Consider the following 15,423-nt stretch of genomic DNA (forward strand, 5'->3'; position numbering starts at 1 on the left):
TTTCCTCGCGTTAGAAATTTATTAGTTCTGTATTGTACATTATATCATACCAGTATATTGATGGTGCAAATACAGCGATCTGATTGGTCGAGACGCGAAAAGATATACCACGGCTGCCATGCGCACTAGCTCTCGGCTTGAGGAAAAGTCCTTTTATGACGTTCCATGCCAGAATTTCAATATACTGTTATGATATAATAGCAATAAATCACACCCAGCGACGGTATACCACTCGATTTTGACCATTTCACTTCATATATGCACTCGCTATCGCTCGTGCATATATGTCGTGAACTGGTCAAAATCTCGTGGTATACCATCGCTGGGTGTGCTTTATTGCTTAATTATAAACCTTTTCATCGATATATCAATTCACAATCTTTAGGCAATTCTTTAGTGTCATTTCTTACCTATGGTATTGGTTTTGACATTTCCGAGAACTGTTGTCATGCAGAGACATTTTAAACTGTTTGTGTGTGACAATCTTTCCTCCAATATCTCGGACAGATTCGACTAGAAGCTGGCGAAGACGGAACTAACGGTGGCATATACAACATTTCACACCCTGCAAACATGTGGTCTAGTCGAAACCAAACCGTGACTGTTAGCGAAAATTTCACACAGCATGATGTTGTTGACATACTCCCTCGTCAATGTACTGACCAAGAAATCACAAAGTCTGGGTGTTTGCTGAAATGCAAGGCCAAGTAAGTAGCAATAACATTTGCATGCACAACCAACTTTTTTGTATTCATTGATGCCACTCTATACCACAACTTGCACGTATCTCCTACTCTGGGGAACGAGTGCAGCATCGTCTGAAGATGAAGAGCACTCATAAAACAAGACAGAAAGACAGAAAACCAAACTTACCTTGGTATTTCTGGTACGGGACAAGGCTTGGTATTACCATATATAACTTCGTATCACCAACAACAAGTTTATATCGCCATAAATCTTAGTTCAGTATGCACTTGAGAAATTTGGGCTTTCCTTTTCACTTTGAATATCACTCATATTTATTTCGCCAAAAATTTGTAGTGCCTGTGTCATTTCATCTTCGAACAGTGAGTGACTGTTTTTTTCATATAAGATGTGTTTGAAATGTGTGAAATTGAAGTCACTGTCCCTTGATGACCGGTTTAGTTAGGAGAATGTAGATAAATCTAGAACAGCCTTCAAGGTCAGGTTCACTACTATTTTTAGAACAATGAAAAGCTTCCTGAACACATGCTGGTCACTAGTTCTTTCTGACATTGCTGTGCAATTATTTCTGTGGTTAGGAAATGTTGGAAGTTTCTAAAAGTAAGCTTACTGTTTTAAAAATGAATTTGGCACTGTAAAGGCAGTTTAGTTAGATTTTTTGTTCTTTGCACCTGAGCTCAGAAGAATTCGTACTTCAATCAGAACAACTTTAATCAAGCCAAAAGCCAGAGAGTGGACTCATTTCCTGGTCCAGCATCTCTCCTGAACACGATGGGAACTAATTTGGGATAATTGGGTCTTTATATTTTTCAAATTTCTCAAAAGTGTTAGGTGCCCTATAGCTGAATGTTGCAATATTGCAAATTACTCATAAAAACAAGTGTATAACCTAAAAAAAGAAAAGCAGATGAGCTTACATTTGCAGATTATATCGACATTACTGCACCATCCAATTATCCCAAATTAGTTTCAATCGTGTTCTTGATTCAATATCATTTTTAGATTGTTGTGGAGTTCCTGTGCCGTCTGAGCTTATCAAATACTACAATCTTTACACCGTTTTACCTTCTTGTTAATTTGGAACTTTATACCCCAGAGTCAGCTATTACTTTTGATCAATTTGTTTTGCAAGAAAATCGCTCACTTCACCGCCTTTTTTTCTGTCATAACAAATGCCTGTGTTGGTATCTTACTAAGTTACACGTCTTTCAGAGACCGATATGAATCTTCTTTCTCGATTGAATATTCACAATATGTTAATACATTATTTACTTGCGATTTGGTCTCCACTGCAGTAAGACCGAAAACAACCAAGAAGGTATAATGATTCAGCAACATCCAGCACTGTACGGGGCTGATCCAGCCCCGTACACATGCAAACCATCTTGTGAGGACCCTCAAGGACCGATTTGGTACTGGATTAGAGAGAACTGAAGGTAGCTACTAAATCCACCGAGCCATCAAGGTAAATAAACGAACGATTAGTTTATGTGATATGCTATTCTGTTTATACGCATTGTGTTGAACTATCAAGTATGCGCCTCGAAAGTGAAAGACTTAAACTTTTGGTAAATTTTTCCTCAAGGAGTCTTCAACCATTCTTTTTCAAAACCAAGAATAAAAAATCGGCGGTCACTGTGCAAATTTTGGTACTAGAGAAATTACCAAAGATTTACCGGCATTTAAACTTCAAAATGGCTGCCATCCCTGTGTAAACTGTATAAATAAAATTTAATTTTGGATTTTCGAAAAACTAAGCCGGTGAAAAGTTTCTTACACCAAGAGCTTTAAAATGAACCCCCACAAGTGGTAGATCAGAAAAGAATTGAAAAGTTTGAGAGTCCGAATATCTGTCCCTGAGGCGCATTTTACCTGAAACATTATGACTTTATGTGGGAGACATAAGACTTGTGACGGAATGCCTTGTACTAACCGTCACCCCATGGCAGATATGCAGAGATAAATTCCGAAATGATGCAAATCGTTAAGTGCAGTATTAAAAGCCATTGCAACAGATGCTACACTGCCTATACAGATTCACCACATTCGCACTTGCTTGAGCCATGGCGCTACTTTTAAGGGATATATTTTCCTCACATTCACATTGCTGATATTTAGTGTTTAGCAATATTGCAACCTGAATAATATCACATTTTTTTCAGCCAGCTCAACACATCGCAAACAGATGGAAGAGGATTAGCAGCAGCCCTTTCGTGAAAACACCGAGGAACACTTATTGAAAAATTCAGCGTATAATTTTACTTGGCCTCCATTTAATCTCCTATTTGAGAATGTACTTTTCGTGTAGGTAATTTTTACTGCACCAAGTTTACAAAAAAATGAAAACAATACTAATAACAACCAGCGCATGAAATTAAGTCCGCTTTTCGATTCAGCATCACAAAGATAATCGTCACAAATAAATAGATAGTATTTATCTTGTCGACTCCGACGAAATAAACTTTGTTGTTTGTAATAATTTTGTTGGTGAGGAGATTTTGAACATCAAAGGTCCATCGAAACTTTACCATATCATCATGATACCGAATTTTATATTGCTTAATCCCTCTCAATATGTAGTGCCTTGAATCGTCATTGAATGAAAATACAAACGTCCAAAAAGTTGTGATAAGTGAGTTTACGCTTTCAGAGATTGTAAGTGAAATATGTCATGAATATAGAAACAAGACAACAAAGAATATCGATATATAACTTTGCAACATTTCAATTATCGAACTTTGGTCATTTCAATTATCGAACTTTGTATTATTTCAATTATCGACTTTATAACATTTCAATTGTCGAACTTTTATTTAACATTTCAATAATCGAACTTTGTAGCCGTTCAATCATTGACTTTGTAACATTTCAATTATTGAACTTGTATTATTTCAATTATCGAACTTTTTATTATTTCAATTATCGAACTTTGTAAGATTTCAATTATCAACATTACTGTATAACATTTTAATTATTGTTCTTTGAAAAATTACAATTATCATAATTTCAATTTATATATTTATGGAGGGTGATGCCAGAAAAAGTAAACAATGAATACGTTTAGTTATTACTTTCATTTTCTTGATCACTGATGTCTGTTGTTGTTGAGTGTTTAATTTAAGATTTCTTGACTTGTCAGCACAATCATAAGAGGAAAACGCAATGAGGTTACCGAGTCTTTGATGAACGAAGCAAACTTACACAGCATTTTGTTTCGGTTTTCGAAAACCTAAACCGATGTTGTACGTTATTCCTTCGTCGTCTTGGACGTCATCGCACTTTAATCACTGAAGTTTGGCACGCTTGTTTGATTTCATTGAGATTTTCAATTGGACTAATTGTCGATTTTAAATTATGACGATTATATTTAAATAGAAATACCAAAGTTATGAGTGTGAGAATTAATTTTAGGGATGGAAAATTAGACCCTGACGAGTTTGTCAGAATGGATGACTTGCAGTGTGTTCGTCTCGTCGATGGTTTCAGAGAAGGCGCTCGAGGTGTTTGTTTTTTATTAAGAATTTGTGTTTGTACCTTCGAGTCATGTAGAAAGTGGTTTGTAAGGGCAGCAATTAAGGCAGACAACATAGAAGAGATTTTTGCTCTCTGAAGTGTAATTTTTGCCACTGCTGACGCCCTTCCAGGGCTAACGATCCATCCAATACACCACGTAAAGTGACTTGCTTACAGTCGATGACGTCATTATGTTCATTCTAAAAGCTAATAAAACTGCACGATACAAAGTCATTGAGTTGTGATACTAACATCGTATTTTGAATATGTTGCATGTGTTTTCGGTCAACTATTTCAATTATTATTCAATTTGTTGTTTTCTCTTATATTCATTTTTGTTTGTTTTTGTTTTTGTTTGTTTGTATGTTCGCTTCTTTGTTTGTTTTATTTTAATTTACTTTGTTTTATTTATTTACAGTCAAACCTTTGAATAGTGGTCACACAAAGCGCCAAGAAAAACGTGACCATAATAATGGAGGTGGCCTTTCTATAAAGGGTGGGTGTGGTATTACTTTCAGTGTAGGTGGTGTGCTCAGTGGTGAATTTAGGAAAAAATGACAGAAATTATAAAATTCAATATCATTAATCTTTCAAAATCATAACACTTGCCTTTGATATCTGAAACAATTATGATGCAGCTGTAAAACTGGTCAAAAAGAGTAATTTCTTGCTTTCCGTCTAAGAATTTGTTGACAGAGGTCATTCAGAGTCGCATACACTGACCATTATACAATGAATTTGTATAAAATTGGAGCAATTACATGTGGCTACTGACCACATACGGCAGGTGACTGTTCTGTAGAGGGCCATTCTACGTGTAAATTGTGACGGAACCAGGTGACTGCTCTGTAAGGGTGACCACTGCGACAGGTTGACTGTACTTATTTGTTTTTATTTGTTTGTTTGTTTTATTTGTTTGTGTGAATATGTGTTTGGTTGTTTGTTTATCCCAGCTTCCCTGTGGAATAAGTAGGTAGGATATGTCACGTCAACCCTTTGAACTCTGACCACTGTAACCTGTGACATCATGCAGGTATTTGTGCCCAAGAGTAATGTTCAGTGTGTGAGAGACCGCAAATAGTGTATATTGTTAATGATTTAGATGGACGTTTAATCAAATAATAGGTGAAAAAATCAGAACAGCTGTTTTTGAAAACATCCTCAGCCCTATAGAAAGTGGGCAATCTTGTATACCTTGTTTCTGTGATATTCCTCGCACAATATCTCATCCTACAACGTTGACACATTCAGTAAATTTCGTCCTATGGGGGTACTGTGTAACAGGGCATGACTGAAGCCATCGTCAGGTTCACGTGGCTTGGCTAGGTCGGTGTAGCATACTCTCTCGAGGGAGGGTCTCCGCGCGAACAGACGCCTTTTGCTAGCGAAGTTGGATTGAAGCGAGACTGTAGACCAGTATTGTTAGTTCAATCGTGTGCACTTGTTAGCCACACACTCCAAACGGTGGTGGCGCTAGACTTACCTCTGTTTAATATAATGAATTAGGTGAAATTATACCAAATTACCAGAAAATGTAAATAGTATTTTGTTTGACAATTACTGGTTACTGTCGATATATCGCGCATCAACTATAATGTTTTAATGAGAAATAATTTTTCCACCCCCATGTGAATATTTGGCCACGATTTTAAATATCATCACTAGCTTTCTCTACCCCTGTTTTCACGATCACTTTCTCTACCTCTGTTTTCACGATTCATAAATATATCTGTAAAAAACTTACAGCACAAATTTATTACACTAGTTTCCATCAATCCCATAGGCGCAAATCGTGATTGATCGATAAATTGATGAGGCATCCTTGAGCTGTGGTCAGGGAACCGAACTCGCTATGTGAGGATGGTAAGTTCGACACCCGGTAAGTAAGTCTAGAGTGACGGACTCACTGTCAGAGGATGGTGAGTTCGAGACTCTAACACAGTGTTGTGTCATTGAAGCAAGGCACTTTACTCCTCATTGCTCCATTGGGTAGTAGATAGTGGGTAAATGGGTGTCCGCCCATTGACTGGTGCATTGATTGAAAAAGGGAACATGGAGTGAAAACCCCTTTTAAGGCTCTGCCACTTTCGATGACGAAGTACTCGGACGCTTTGTATGCACGTATTCACCCGTGTCGTCGACCTGCAGGGGCACAGTTGACGGTAGATAAGGAGGAGCTACAGTGTTCGAAGTTTGAACCAGGAAAACATTTACAGCGCGAAATCAGCTTCTCTGCAATTCAGAAGAAAAAGTGCTTGGAGGTTTGACAATTGTGGTGGTAAGTTCTCTTAATCACAGGTGGACTGGAAGTCTGCAAGCGCTGGCCGTCATAGTTTTGAATCAGACATCACAAAAATATAAATACCTGACTAACTGTACAAACACAGCTTACCTTTGTCTACAGACATACTTTCATCGGCGGAAAGATGGCGTCATTGTAGATGTCAACATGTAAGGTAACAAACTGAACATTCGATTGCGGAATAGACACCAGGTGCAATTTCTTGGTTACTTGAGTGGCGTGCATTTGGTGTTCATAAAATTTTAGGCAAAACGTTTCCCAGAGTACACTGCGAGTACATAGTCTGTACTACAAACAGTGTTGATCATGTCAGTACGGGATCTCGGATATCATGGACTTGTTTGTCCCACTATGGGTGGCATCATGGTGGCATAAACTATTTCGCTGCCTAAGAGGAAAAATGAGCCTGACTGCAGTTTAAAACAACCTGTGTAGCTGGTAGAATACTTTCTGCAGTGCCCTCGTGCCACAACCGAACAGCCACAAAAATGTCAAACAAATAAGCAGGCCGTTGATACTATTATTTATGCCTAATGTTGTAATAAATCCGAACGCTCCATTGTAAGCGATCTTGTGGTGACACAGGGCACGGGACAAGATTGAAAAAATAAAAACCTCTAGGGCCTGACATAAGTTGACGTACGTACGTATGTATGTATGTATGTATGTATGTATGTATGTATGTATGTATGTATGTATGTATGTATGTATGTATGTATGTATGTATGTATGTATGTATGTATGTATGTATGTATGTATGTGTGACACTGATTCACGGTCCCGCCACATCACGACTGAATTCACTGATATCGTGTCCGTGGCTTCTAAGATTTATTTTTCATTTCAATTGAAATATAACCATTGAACAAATGTGCAACTCCTGCTGCCAGTCTCAGCATGTGTGAAGTGTAATGTCTATGGCACGCAAAGAACCAGGGAAAAATAAAAGCGATCGTGATATGGATGTTTCATTTGACTGCTAAGGGAGCCTTCAGCAATTATAAGGGGTGGGCCGGGGAATTCAGAGCACACCGGTCCTGTACTGTAAAATGTGACCCTCCCCTATCATCCTGTCTAAAATGTGACCCTCCCCTTGTTCGACATTCCAAAACTTGACCCTCCCCAGCCACTGCAGTATTCTCCCCAGGAATAAGTGAAACAGTATCAGCTAATTTACATAACAATTGGGACAACTGTTATGTAAGTTAGAGACAAATTACGGAGGGGAGGGCTGTTTTTGGAGGGACAGTCGCAATTTACCATGCAAGAATTTTTGAAGAGATATTGTGTTTCATACATTTGAGGGAGGGTCACCATATTTTGTGCAGCTATAAGAAGGCCAGATGTGGCTGCTATAGTGCTCCATCCACAAATATCAAATCATCATACATTGAGTCTATCAGGCAAATTATTGAGAGTTCCCCCCACAAAACATGCTATATCTGTATATTATATATGTTTGGTAATGTATATCATAATGTACTTTGCTTGAAGTGCGAAGTAAAATGTGCATTTTTGTACAAGAAATTGATTTTAGAATTTCATCTAAAGTGTTGGTTCACTATACATGGTTGTCTATGTTGAAACTATGAATATTTTTTTTCCAATACAAAACTAGGTAAATCTGTGCATTTGTGTACACTTGATTATTGATATCGATGTTCTTCATTAGACTAAAGTAGTTACAAGTCCATGGTTGTGCAAGAAATTTGATTTTGGAATTTCACCGAAATGTTGATTCACTGTACATGTTAGTCTATGAGAGAACTTGGCACAATTTTTTTCCAATATAAAACTAACAATATCTTTGCATTTATGTACATTTGATAATTGATATACACTTTTCCACCTGTCTCTTGTTTTTCATTAGTTTTAACTGTTCAAAGTGTTTAATGTAGGATACCACTGCATCTTCTTTGCTTGTGAAACTTGTGGATAATGTGTACGTATTTAAAAGAATCGGCGTATTTCGTTAGTGATTTCCTATTCAGGAAATATCACACAGACTATCAAAGGTTTGGCCATAAAATCAGCTTCTGTCAAAAGTGACCCTCTCCCAAGATAGGTTTGTAAAAAGTGACCTACCCCCTTGAACAGTTTTCTAAAAAGTGACCCTCCCCAAAATTCCCCGGCCAATCCCCTATAGTTACTGAAGGCTCCATAAGCGACCTGTGATCACACAAAATAATGTCGAAAAGCGGTGAATCTGGCTTTCTGAAAAGCGACGATGCGTAAAGAGCAAAGATGACAAAAACACATGGAAATTTGAGCTGCTGACGAGTTTTTGTAATCTTTCTCCAAGTCAGTGACTTTAAAGGCTGGCGACTTTTATTAGTATAAGCTTATTATTATGAGCATTCTCTCCTGCACTTTTCGTCTACAGATCAGGAGGACTTCAAAGAACTAATGATGTTGGCCCTCAACCTTGTCTGCATTTTCGCCATCGTATGCTGGGTAGTCGCCGTGTTATTCCTCGGTGGCATTGCTATCTACTGCGCATGTTCACGGCGACATTCACAGGGACACTGGAAGCTGCCAGATGAACCAAAAGACGTTGCGGTCCAGTACACGGAATCCGCGAAAAAAAACGAATCTTCTGAGGAAACAGGTCCTCAAGCGGTGTACACCAAGCTGGAGAAGACGAGTACGTGAGGCAGAATGAATTCCTAGCCAACATTAGCAAATGAAGGAAGGTCCTGAAGGAAACTGAATGATAATTATTAAGTTATGGCGTCATATATCAGACGAGACAATTTAAAGTAACTTGGCTTCTATGCTAATATGGCCGATTTTTATGAACATTTTCCGCATTTTAAACTTCGGGCTATATGGAAATTTTGGAGAGGCAATTGCTCTTAGATTCAGATTTACTGCATCCAATGGCTTTGTTGCTACAACTCTTGCTTTACATCTTTGTAAGGTCATTCGCCACTGTGTTTTCAATTTGCTAATTTTGCAGATTTCGTTGAAAGAATTATTGATCCTAAAAGTCGACCGAATATTGTGGTTTGGCACAATGATTTACTTGTCTTTATGAACTTACTCGAACTAGAATAATGTATTTCAGAACTGAGTATAACATGCAATTTCGAAATAAAAATTGCTATTATAGTTAAAACCATTTTAGTCCTAAAGTTGTAACTCGGACCAGAACGCGGACATTGTCGCTTTCACAACAACAGTCCTCACACTGCCAAGTTTCAAATTGCTTCTTTATATATATAGTTTGATTAAATAAAGACTTTTTTCCTCTGACATTTTGTATGGTGTGTTACTATAATAACATTCGCTGTGCTCTGAAACAGCAGAAAAAGTGAGATTTTAATGTCGGTACTCGAACTGCGTAATCACATCGCAACTAGAGACTGCATGCATGTGTTGATGACCTGTAGAATGAAAAGAATGATGTGAAACTTCATTTAAGCAAGCGCTCTCTTTCACTTCCCCATTTCAACTTCAGTGAGATAAGCGTCGGTGATTTTCTACTATGATACCATAATGAACCAGAGGTGATTAAGATTCAGGCTTGGTAAAGTGCATGTCGTCTTCAGTGGACCGAACATACTGAAATAACACTGGCGTATGTTTCTGGTGCTTGACATCTGAAATTTGTTAGATTATTATTGCACATACATGTAGAATTTCTGACAAATAAAATACGGAAGTAACAACCTCAAAAGTTCCTTTTCATGATGAGTCGTGATACACTGAAATTTTAGTGTCATGCGCAGAATTAAGTACGTCGGTTCATGTGAAACAGGCTTACTGCACAGTCAAACCACCTGCCGCCAGTGCGTTCTATCTCTATAGTCAGCAACAAGGTAGAAAAAGTGAATTTGCGTTTCTTGGTTGAACCGATTTTTCGATAGAAAATAAATATGGACAAAATGATGTACAGAATATTCTAATCATTTTCTCCTGGCCAATTTGCTGGAGCCACGTGGCAGTAGAAATACTTGCATATTTTTTCCGTAACCATTTTATTATTTATTTTTTTCGATTTACGGTGAATTTATTTTCCGGAACTCTCCATCAATACGTGTTTTGAAACCTTCCTCGTGCGGAGAAAAATAACCTCGTTCTTGAATGCAATAAGATACGCTCGTTAGTGTCCTCAAAATAATATAATGGGAGGCCAAGGCCGAATTTCGGTATTAGCCATAAGATATATAGCTATACACAGTCGTTTGTGGTTCGATATAAGGCGAGGGCCCCTATAAACATTAGCAAGTTGCATACAGCGGCCGGCCTTTACCGTATATCGAACCACAAGCGATTGTGTAGCTATAGCTACAACCGTGGTTGGGCTTTCGACCTCCCACTCTCGACCTTGGTTCCGTCGACTATCAAACCAACACTTCAGGTACCTGTAGTTAATACAGGCAAAATACACTGTATTTATGCTTCATTAAATACGCCATATTCTCCATTATTTGGCTGTATTTACCCTAAATACATGTTAAAGGGAAACAGTCGTCGGAACTGCGCCTATGCGAGTTTCTTGTTAACAAACAATGCATTTCATGCATTATATCTAGATGCACCTCATCATCACTGCTGCAACATTTAAATTATACGATTATGAAAGATGTGTTTTAACTTTCATCAATCACTATCGTACCTTGGATACGGTGTTTACATTGGTCGCATGGGTCCCATACGATCTTTGAGCTCAGTTCCGAAGACTATCCCTTGAAAATACACGCCTATATTTTCCTAATATTATACGCCGTGAATCAAGTTTCATTTTCGAATTTGAATAACAAGATGCAATGGGTTGTTGATTGGACAAGTGCAGGTATAACACACTGCTACTGTTGAAATTTGCTTGAAGCTGTTATGACTCAAGTCATCGAGAGTCGATAGGTATAGAACTTTAGTGGAACATGTAATCTTAGAAGTTTTTGGACGATGCTGCTGCTATATGACCAACATCACGATCGTTCCCACCATCTTCATTAGGGAGCCTTCAGTAATTACAGGGGGGGGGGGCGGGAATTGGGTGGGGGGTCACGTTTAGAAAACTGTCCAAGGGGGTTACTTTTTATAAACCTACCCGGGGTCACTTTTAAGAGAAGCTGAACGGTCAAACCTTCGATTTTCCATCTGATATTTTCTGAACAGGAAATCGCCGACGAAATACATCGATTCTTTTAAATACATACACATTATCAACAAGATTCACAAGCAGAGAAGATGCAGTGGTATCCTACATTCAACACCTTGAAAAGTTAAAACTGATAAAAGACATGAGGCAAAAACATATGGGACAGCAAAGCGTATATCAATTATATATCAAATGTCTATAAATGCGCAGATACTGTTAGTGTCATGTTTTACATCGAAAAAAATATACTTCTTCATAGACAGCTATATATCGTTTATCAACATTTTGGTGAAATTCCAAAATCGAGTTTCTTGTACACACATCAATTTGTAAGTACCCATGTCAAATCAAGAACATTAAAGCGCAGTGGTCGTCGCGCTGCGCGTGCGCGATTTTTTTGTTGATAAACATAAATGTTTGTAAACATAAGTCTTCTCAACTTCAATCGGAGTGAGATGGGAGCGGTCCCTCACTTTGTGTAACGCCGTTGTAAGACTCAACATCATGCAATAGTAAAATATTAAGATCGGAAACGAACTTCAGTCGTGTATTTCTATCTATAAACTCATGTAAAGCTACGAACATCCAGACACTCTGCACATTATTGTCGCTGAGTTTACTGCATGCAGTAACAGTGAAATAAATGGGTTTGATCGCGCGCGGTCACGCTGGTTGTACACAATGCTATGTACAGCACGGTAAAAATATATCACTAAAATGATCAACATTGTATTTATATGTAGACCAGCAACAAGCACAATGCCTAACACAAAAATTGCATTCAAGACCATGATCGGCAAGCCAGAGCAGGACACGGGAGATGCTGTTGCTTCGATAAGGGAGAAGGTCACCGCGTTGACGTACACGGATATTTGAGAGAATCCGGTCCCACAGCCAGCTGCACAACGTACCGGCCCCGCGACGACTTGGCCCACGACCCACTGTTGATCACCATTTCTTACTTCTTCTAGTAATACGTTGCAAGAATTAGTCAAATGACAGAAGCATGCGCAGCGCGACGACCACTGCGCTTTAATATCAATAATCAAGAGTACATAAATAAACAGATGTACCTAGTGTTATATTGGAAAAAAATATTCATAGTTTCCTCATAGACTACCATGTATAGTGAATAAACATTTTGGTGAAATTCCAAAATCAAACTGCTTGCACATACATCCACTAGCAACCACACTAGTCTAATATAGTACATTAATATCAATAATGAAGAGTATATAAATACACAGATTTACCTAGTGTTGTGTTAGAAAAAATATTCGTAGTTTCCTCATAGACTACCATGTACAGTGAATCAACATTTTCAATAAAATCCGAAATTCTAATTTCTTGTATACACATGCACATTTTACTTCCTACTTCAAGCAAAGTACATTTACATATCATCAAACATATATCATTATATTACCATGCACTGCCTGTCGCATTTGATTGGTCGAGCTGAACCATGTGACTGACCACAAATACACAGCAATAGTTTGCTTATATACCCGTGAATATGAATAATAAGATTAACAACTCAAAGTATCGTAACTTTACAGCTCAATCGTAAATCATAATCGATCACAAAATAAAATGGAGCACTTGTAGGTCAAGTTGAGATATTTTTTTCTGAAAACATCTCCTTATTTGCCAATATTTTACAGCGCGCGTGACAGTGCGTCGCGTAATGCTCAGTTTCTGGGGCCCAGCTGTCGTTCGCTCCCTGAAATTTCGGATATTTTGACGGTTTTCTTGGGTTCGCTGATAATATAATGGAAATAACAGACTCCGCGCTGACCATTAATGTTTATTGTGGGCGCGGACTCGAGGAAAGCCAAATTATAGGGCTCAGCAAGCCTCGCCCGTTAATTTTTGGCTTTCCTCTCGCCCTTGCCCACAAATAAACGTTGATGGTCAGGTCGTCGTCCGTTATTTCTATAATGTGCAGATATAGTTTGTTGTGTGGGGGAAGTCATCAGTTTGTCTGATAGACTCCCATGTATTATGATTTGATATTCTTGGGTGAAGCACTCAGCCGCATCTTGCCGCCTTGTAGACCCTCCCGCAAGTGCATGGCTCTTCAAAAACGCTTGCGTGATAAACTGTGATCCCCCCTCCAAAAACGCCAGCCCTCCCCCTGTAATTTCTGTCAGTAACTTACCAATTGTAATATAAATTAGCTGATATCGTTTCAGTTCTGTCAGTTATTCCTGGGGGGGGGGTCAAGTTTTAGAATGTCGGACAAGGGGGGAGGGTCACATTTTAGACACAGGCCATTTTACAGTACAGGTGCGCACGGAATTCCCCCGGCTCACCCCGCCGGTAATTACTGAAGGCTCCCTTACCGTATCCATGGCATCCGGTGTTTCGTTTAATCTCTGACGACCAATCTCACTCGTCTGAGTCTGTAATGCAAATATTGCATTTGTCGCATTTTAAAGGGTCAATGTATACCTGAGATCGTGAGGGCGCAGTTTCACCTTCACATCAAATGGAAAAGCAGTGGCGACGATGAAGATAGCACTCGACCACATTCCAATTCCAAGTTGTGGTGGCCTTATCGGCCCTGTCACTGGTCACTGGTCCTGCCCCATTCCTACCGCTGGCTGCGCTGCTCACGAAAATAAGACCCTATTTTCGTGAGCAGCGCGGTAGAAGAAATTGGACAGGGGACCATACTACAGTATCGCAACGCTTCGAGCTACGGCTGCCCAAAGAGAGCCTAAAATGCACTCAAAAGGTAACCAAGGCGGGTTTAATAGTTGTCTTACCGGTTCCATGATGCTTTTTCGCCCCCAGGGATGCTACCCTTGGCGATAGATCTGTTGCTGATTGAAACACGAGGCACTGAACTGTATTACTGGAAATTGTGATACAACATGCATATACAACAAACACTTTGTGATTCGTTTCAAATGCATATACAGTTATTTTTGAACGGGCAAAGCGATGCATTGTACAATAACCAGAAGAGGTCTATATTGCAGTGAAATGTGAGGATTCGTTACATTTTCGAGAAAAGGGACTGACCATGCACCCACATCTAACATACGAGATAACAAAGTTTGCACGTCAAATTAAAGAAAAATACGAACAAATACGTTACTAATAGTATATTTTTCTATCTGTCAACAGTTCAAGTAAATGAATCGGTCCCAGTCTTCGAACGAATGGATTTTTAATGATTGCATTATGAAGGGACAGAGATCTCGAGGGACCCCATTTCCCTTTACTTTAGGGATGATAAATGACTCCTGCTAAAGCTCACAAAGATAGCTATTCGGTAAAAATATGGTATATGTTGCAATCACCATAGGGATGGACCGCTATAGACTCCTTTGGTGGTGAAGTGAAAACGAAAACTTTAACAGTTTTAGTTATTTGAAATTTTTTTTCAGCCATTCTGTTCTTTGTAAAAATTTCCACACGGACTGGAAAATTGGACATGTCGAATTGAGGGGAAAATGTGCATGTTTTTTCATAAATAACAGTACTGCACGCTTTCATTCTGACCATCCCATCAGGAAATAATGGTGCATCCCTAAACTTGATTCCCATGTACATAGCATTTGTATTTGTTTTAATGTGGTAATTACAATATAACAGTGACAACTCGATGAAATCAAAATAAGTGTGCCATGACCCTCTGAGAAAAGTGCAATGACTTCAAAGGTGACCTAGAAATAACGGATCCTCGATTTTTTTTCCATTTTCGGCATAAATTACGGAAATACCACCTATGCTTTCTCGGTCATTTCGGCTCGTTAAATGGGTTGAAATTAAATAATTAAAAAAG

At 38.7% G+C, this 15,423-nt stretch overlaps 2 protein-coding genes and 1 long non-coding RNA gene across 5 annotated transcripts in view; 2 read left to right on the plus strand and 1 right to left on the minus strand.

The window, feature by feature from the left end:
- The window catches only part of LOC139138630 (uncharacterized), a 29,072-nt gene extending 24,624 nt beyond the window's left edge, over positions 1-4,448 (plus strand). The window contains exons 10-12 of one of the 3 annotated variants that reach the window (XM_070707094.1): positions 508-707; positions 2,001-2,170; positions 2,868-4,448. In XM_070707094.1, the coding sequence (XP_070563195.1) occupies positions 508-707; positions 2,001-2,139 (339 nt within the window). In that variant the 3' untranslated portion in view covers positions 2,140-2,170; positions 2,868-4,448. The remainder of the gene's footprint in view (positions 1-507; positions 708-2,000; positions 2,171-2,867) is intronic. The other 2 variants (XM_070707096.1, XM_070707097.1) reach the window with 2 other exon arrangements.
- A 1,950-nt stretch (positions 4,449-6,398) lies between these two features.
- On the plus strand, positions 6,399-9,630 carry LOC139137894 (uncharacterized). The gene is made up of 2 exons (XR_011553482.1): positions 6,399-6,496; positions 8,904-9,630. It is a non-coding gene; the product is annotated as an uncharacterized lncRNA (long non-coding RNA).
- Positions 9,631-14,725: 5,095 nt separating this feature from the next.
- The window catches only part of LOC139138632 (uncharacterized), a 38,742-nt gene continuing 38,044 nt past the window's right edge, over positions 14,726-15,423 (minus strand). The window contains exon 13 of the mRNA XM_070707100.1: positions 14,726-15,273. The gene's annotated coding sequence lies outside the window, so the exon portion shown is untranslated. The remainder of the gene's footprint in view (positions 15,274-15,423) is intronic.

This window comes from Ptychodera flava, chromosome 8, assembly GCF_041260155.1.
Source record: "Ptychodera flava strain L36383 chromosome 8, AS_Pfla_20210202, whole genome shotgun sequence".
In the NCBI taxonomy this organism is placed as follows: domain Eukaryota; kingdom Metazoa; phylum Hemichordata; class Enteropneusta; family Ptychoderidae; genus Ptychodera; species Ptychodera flava.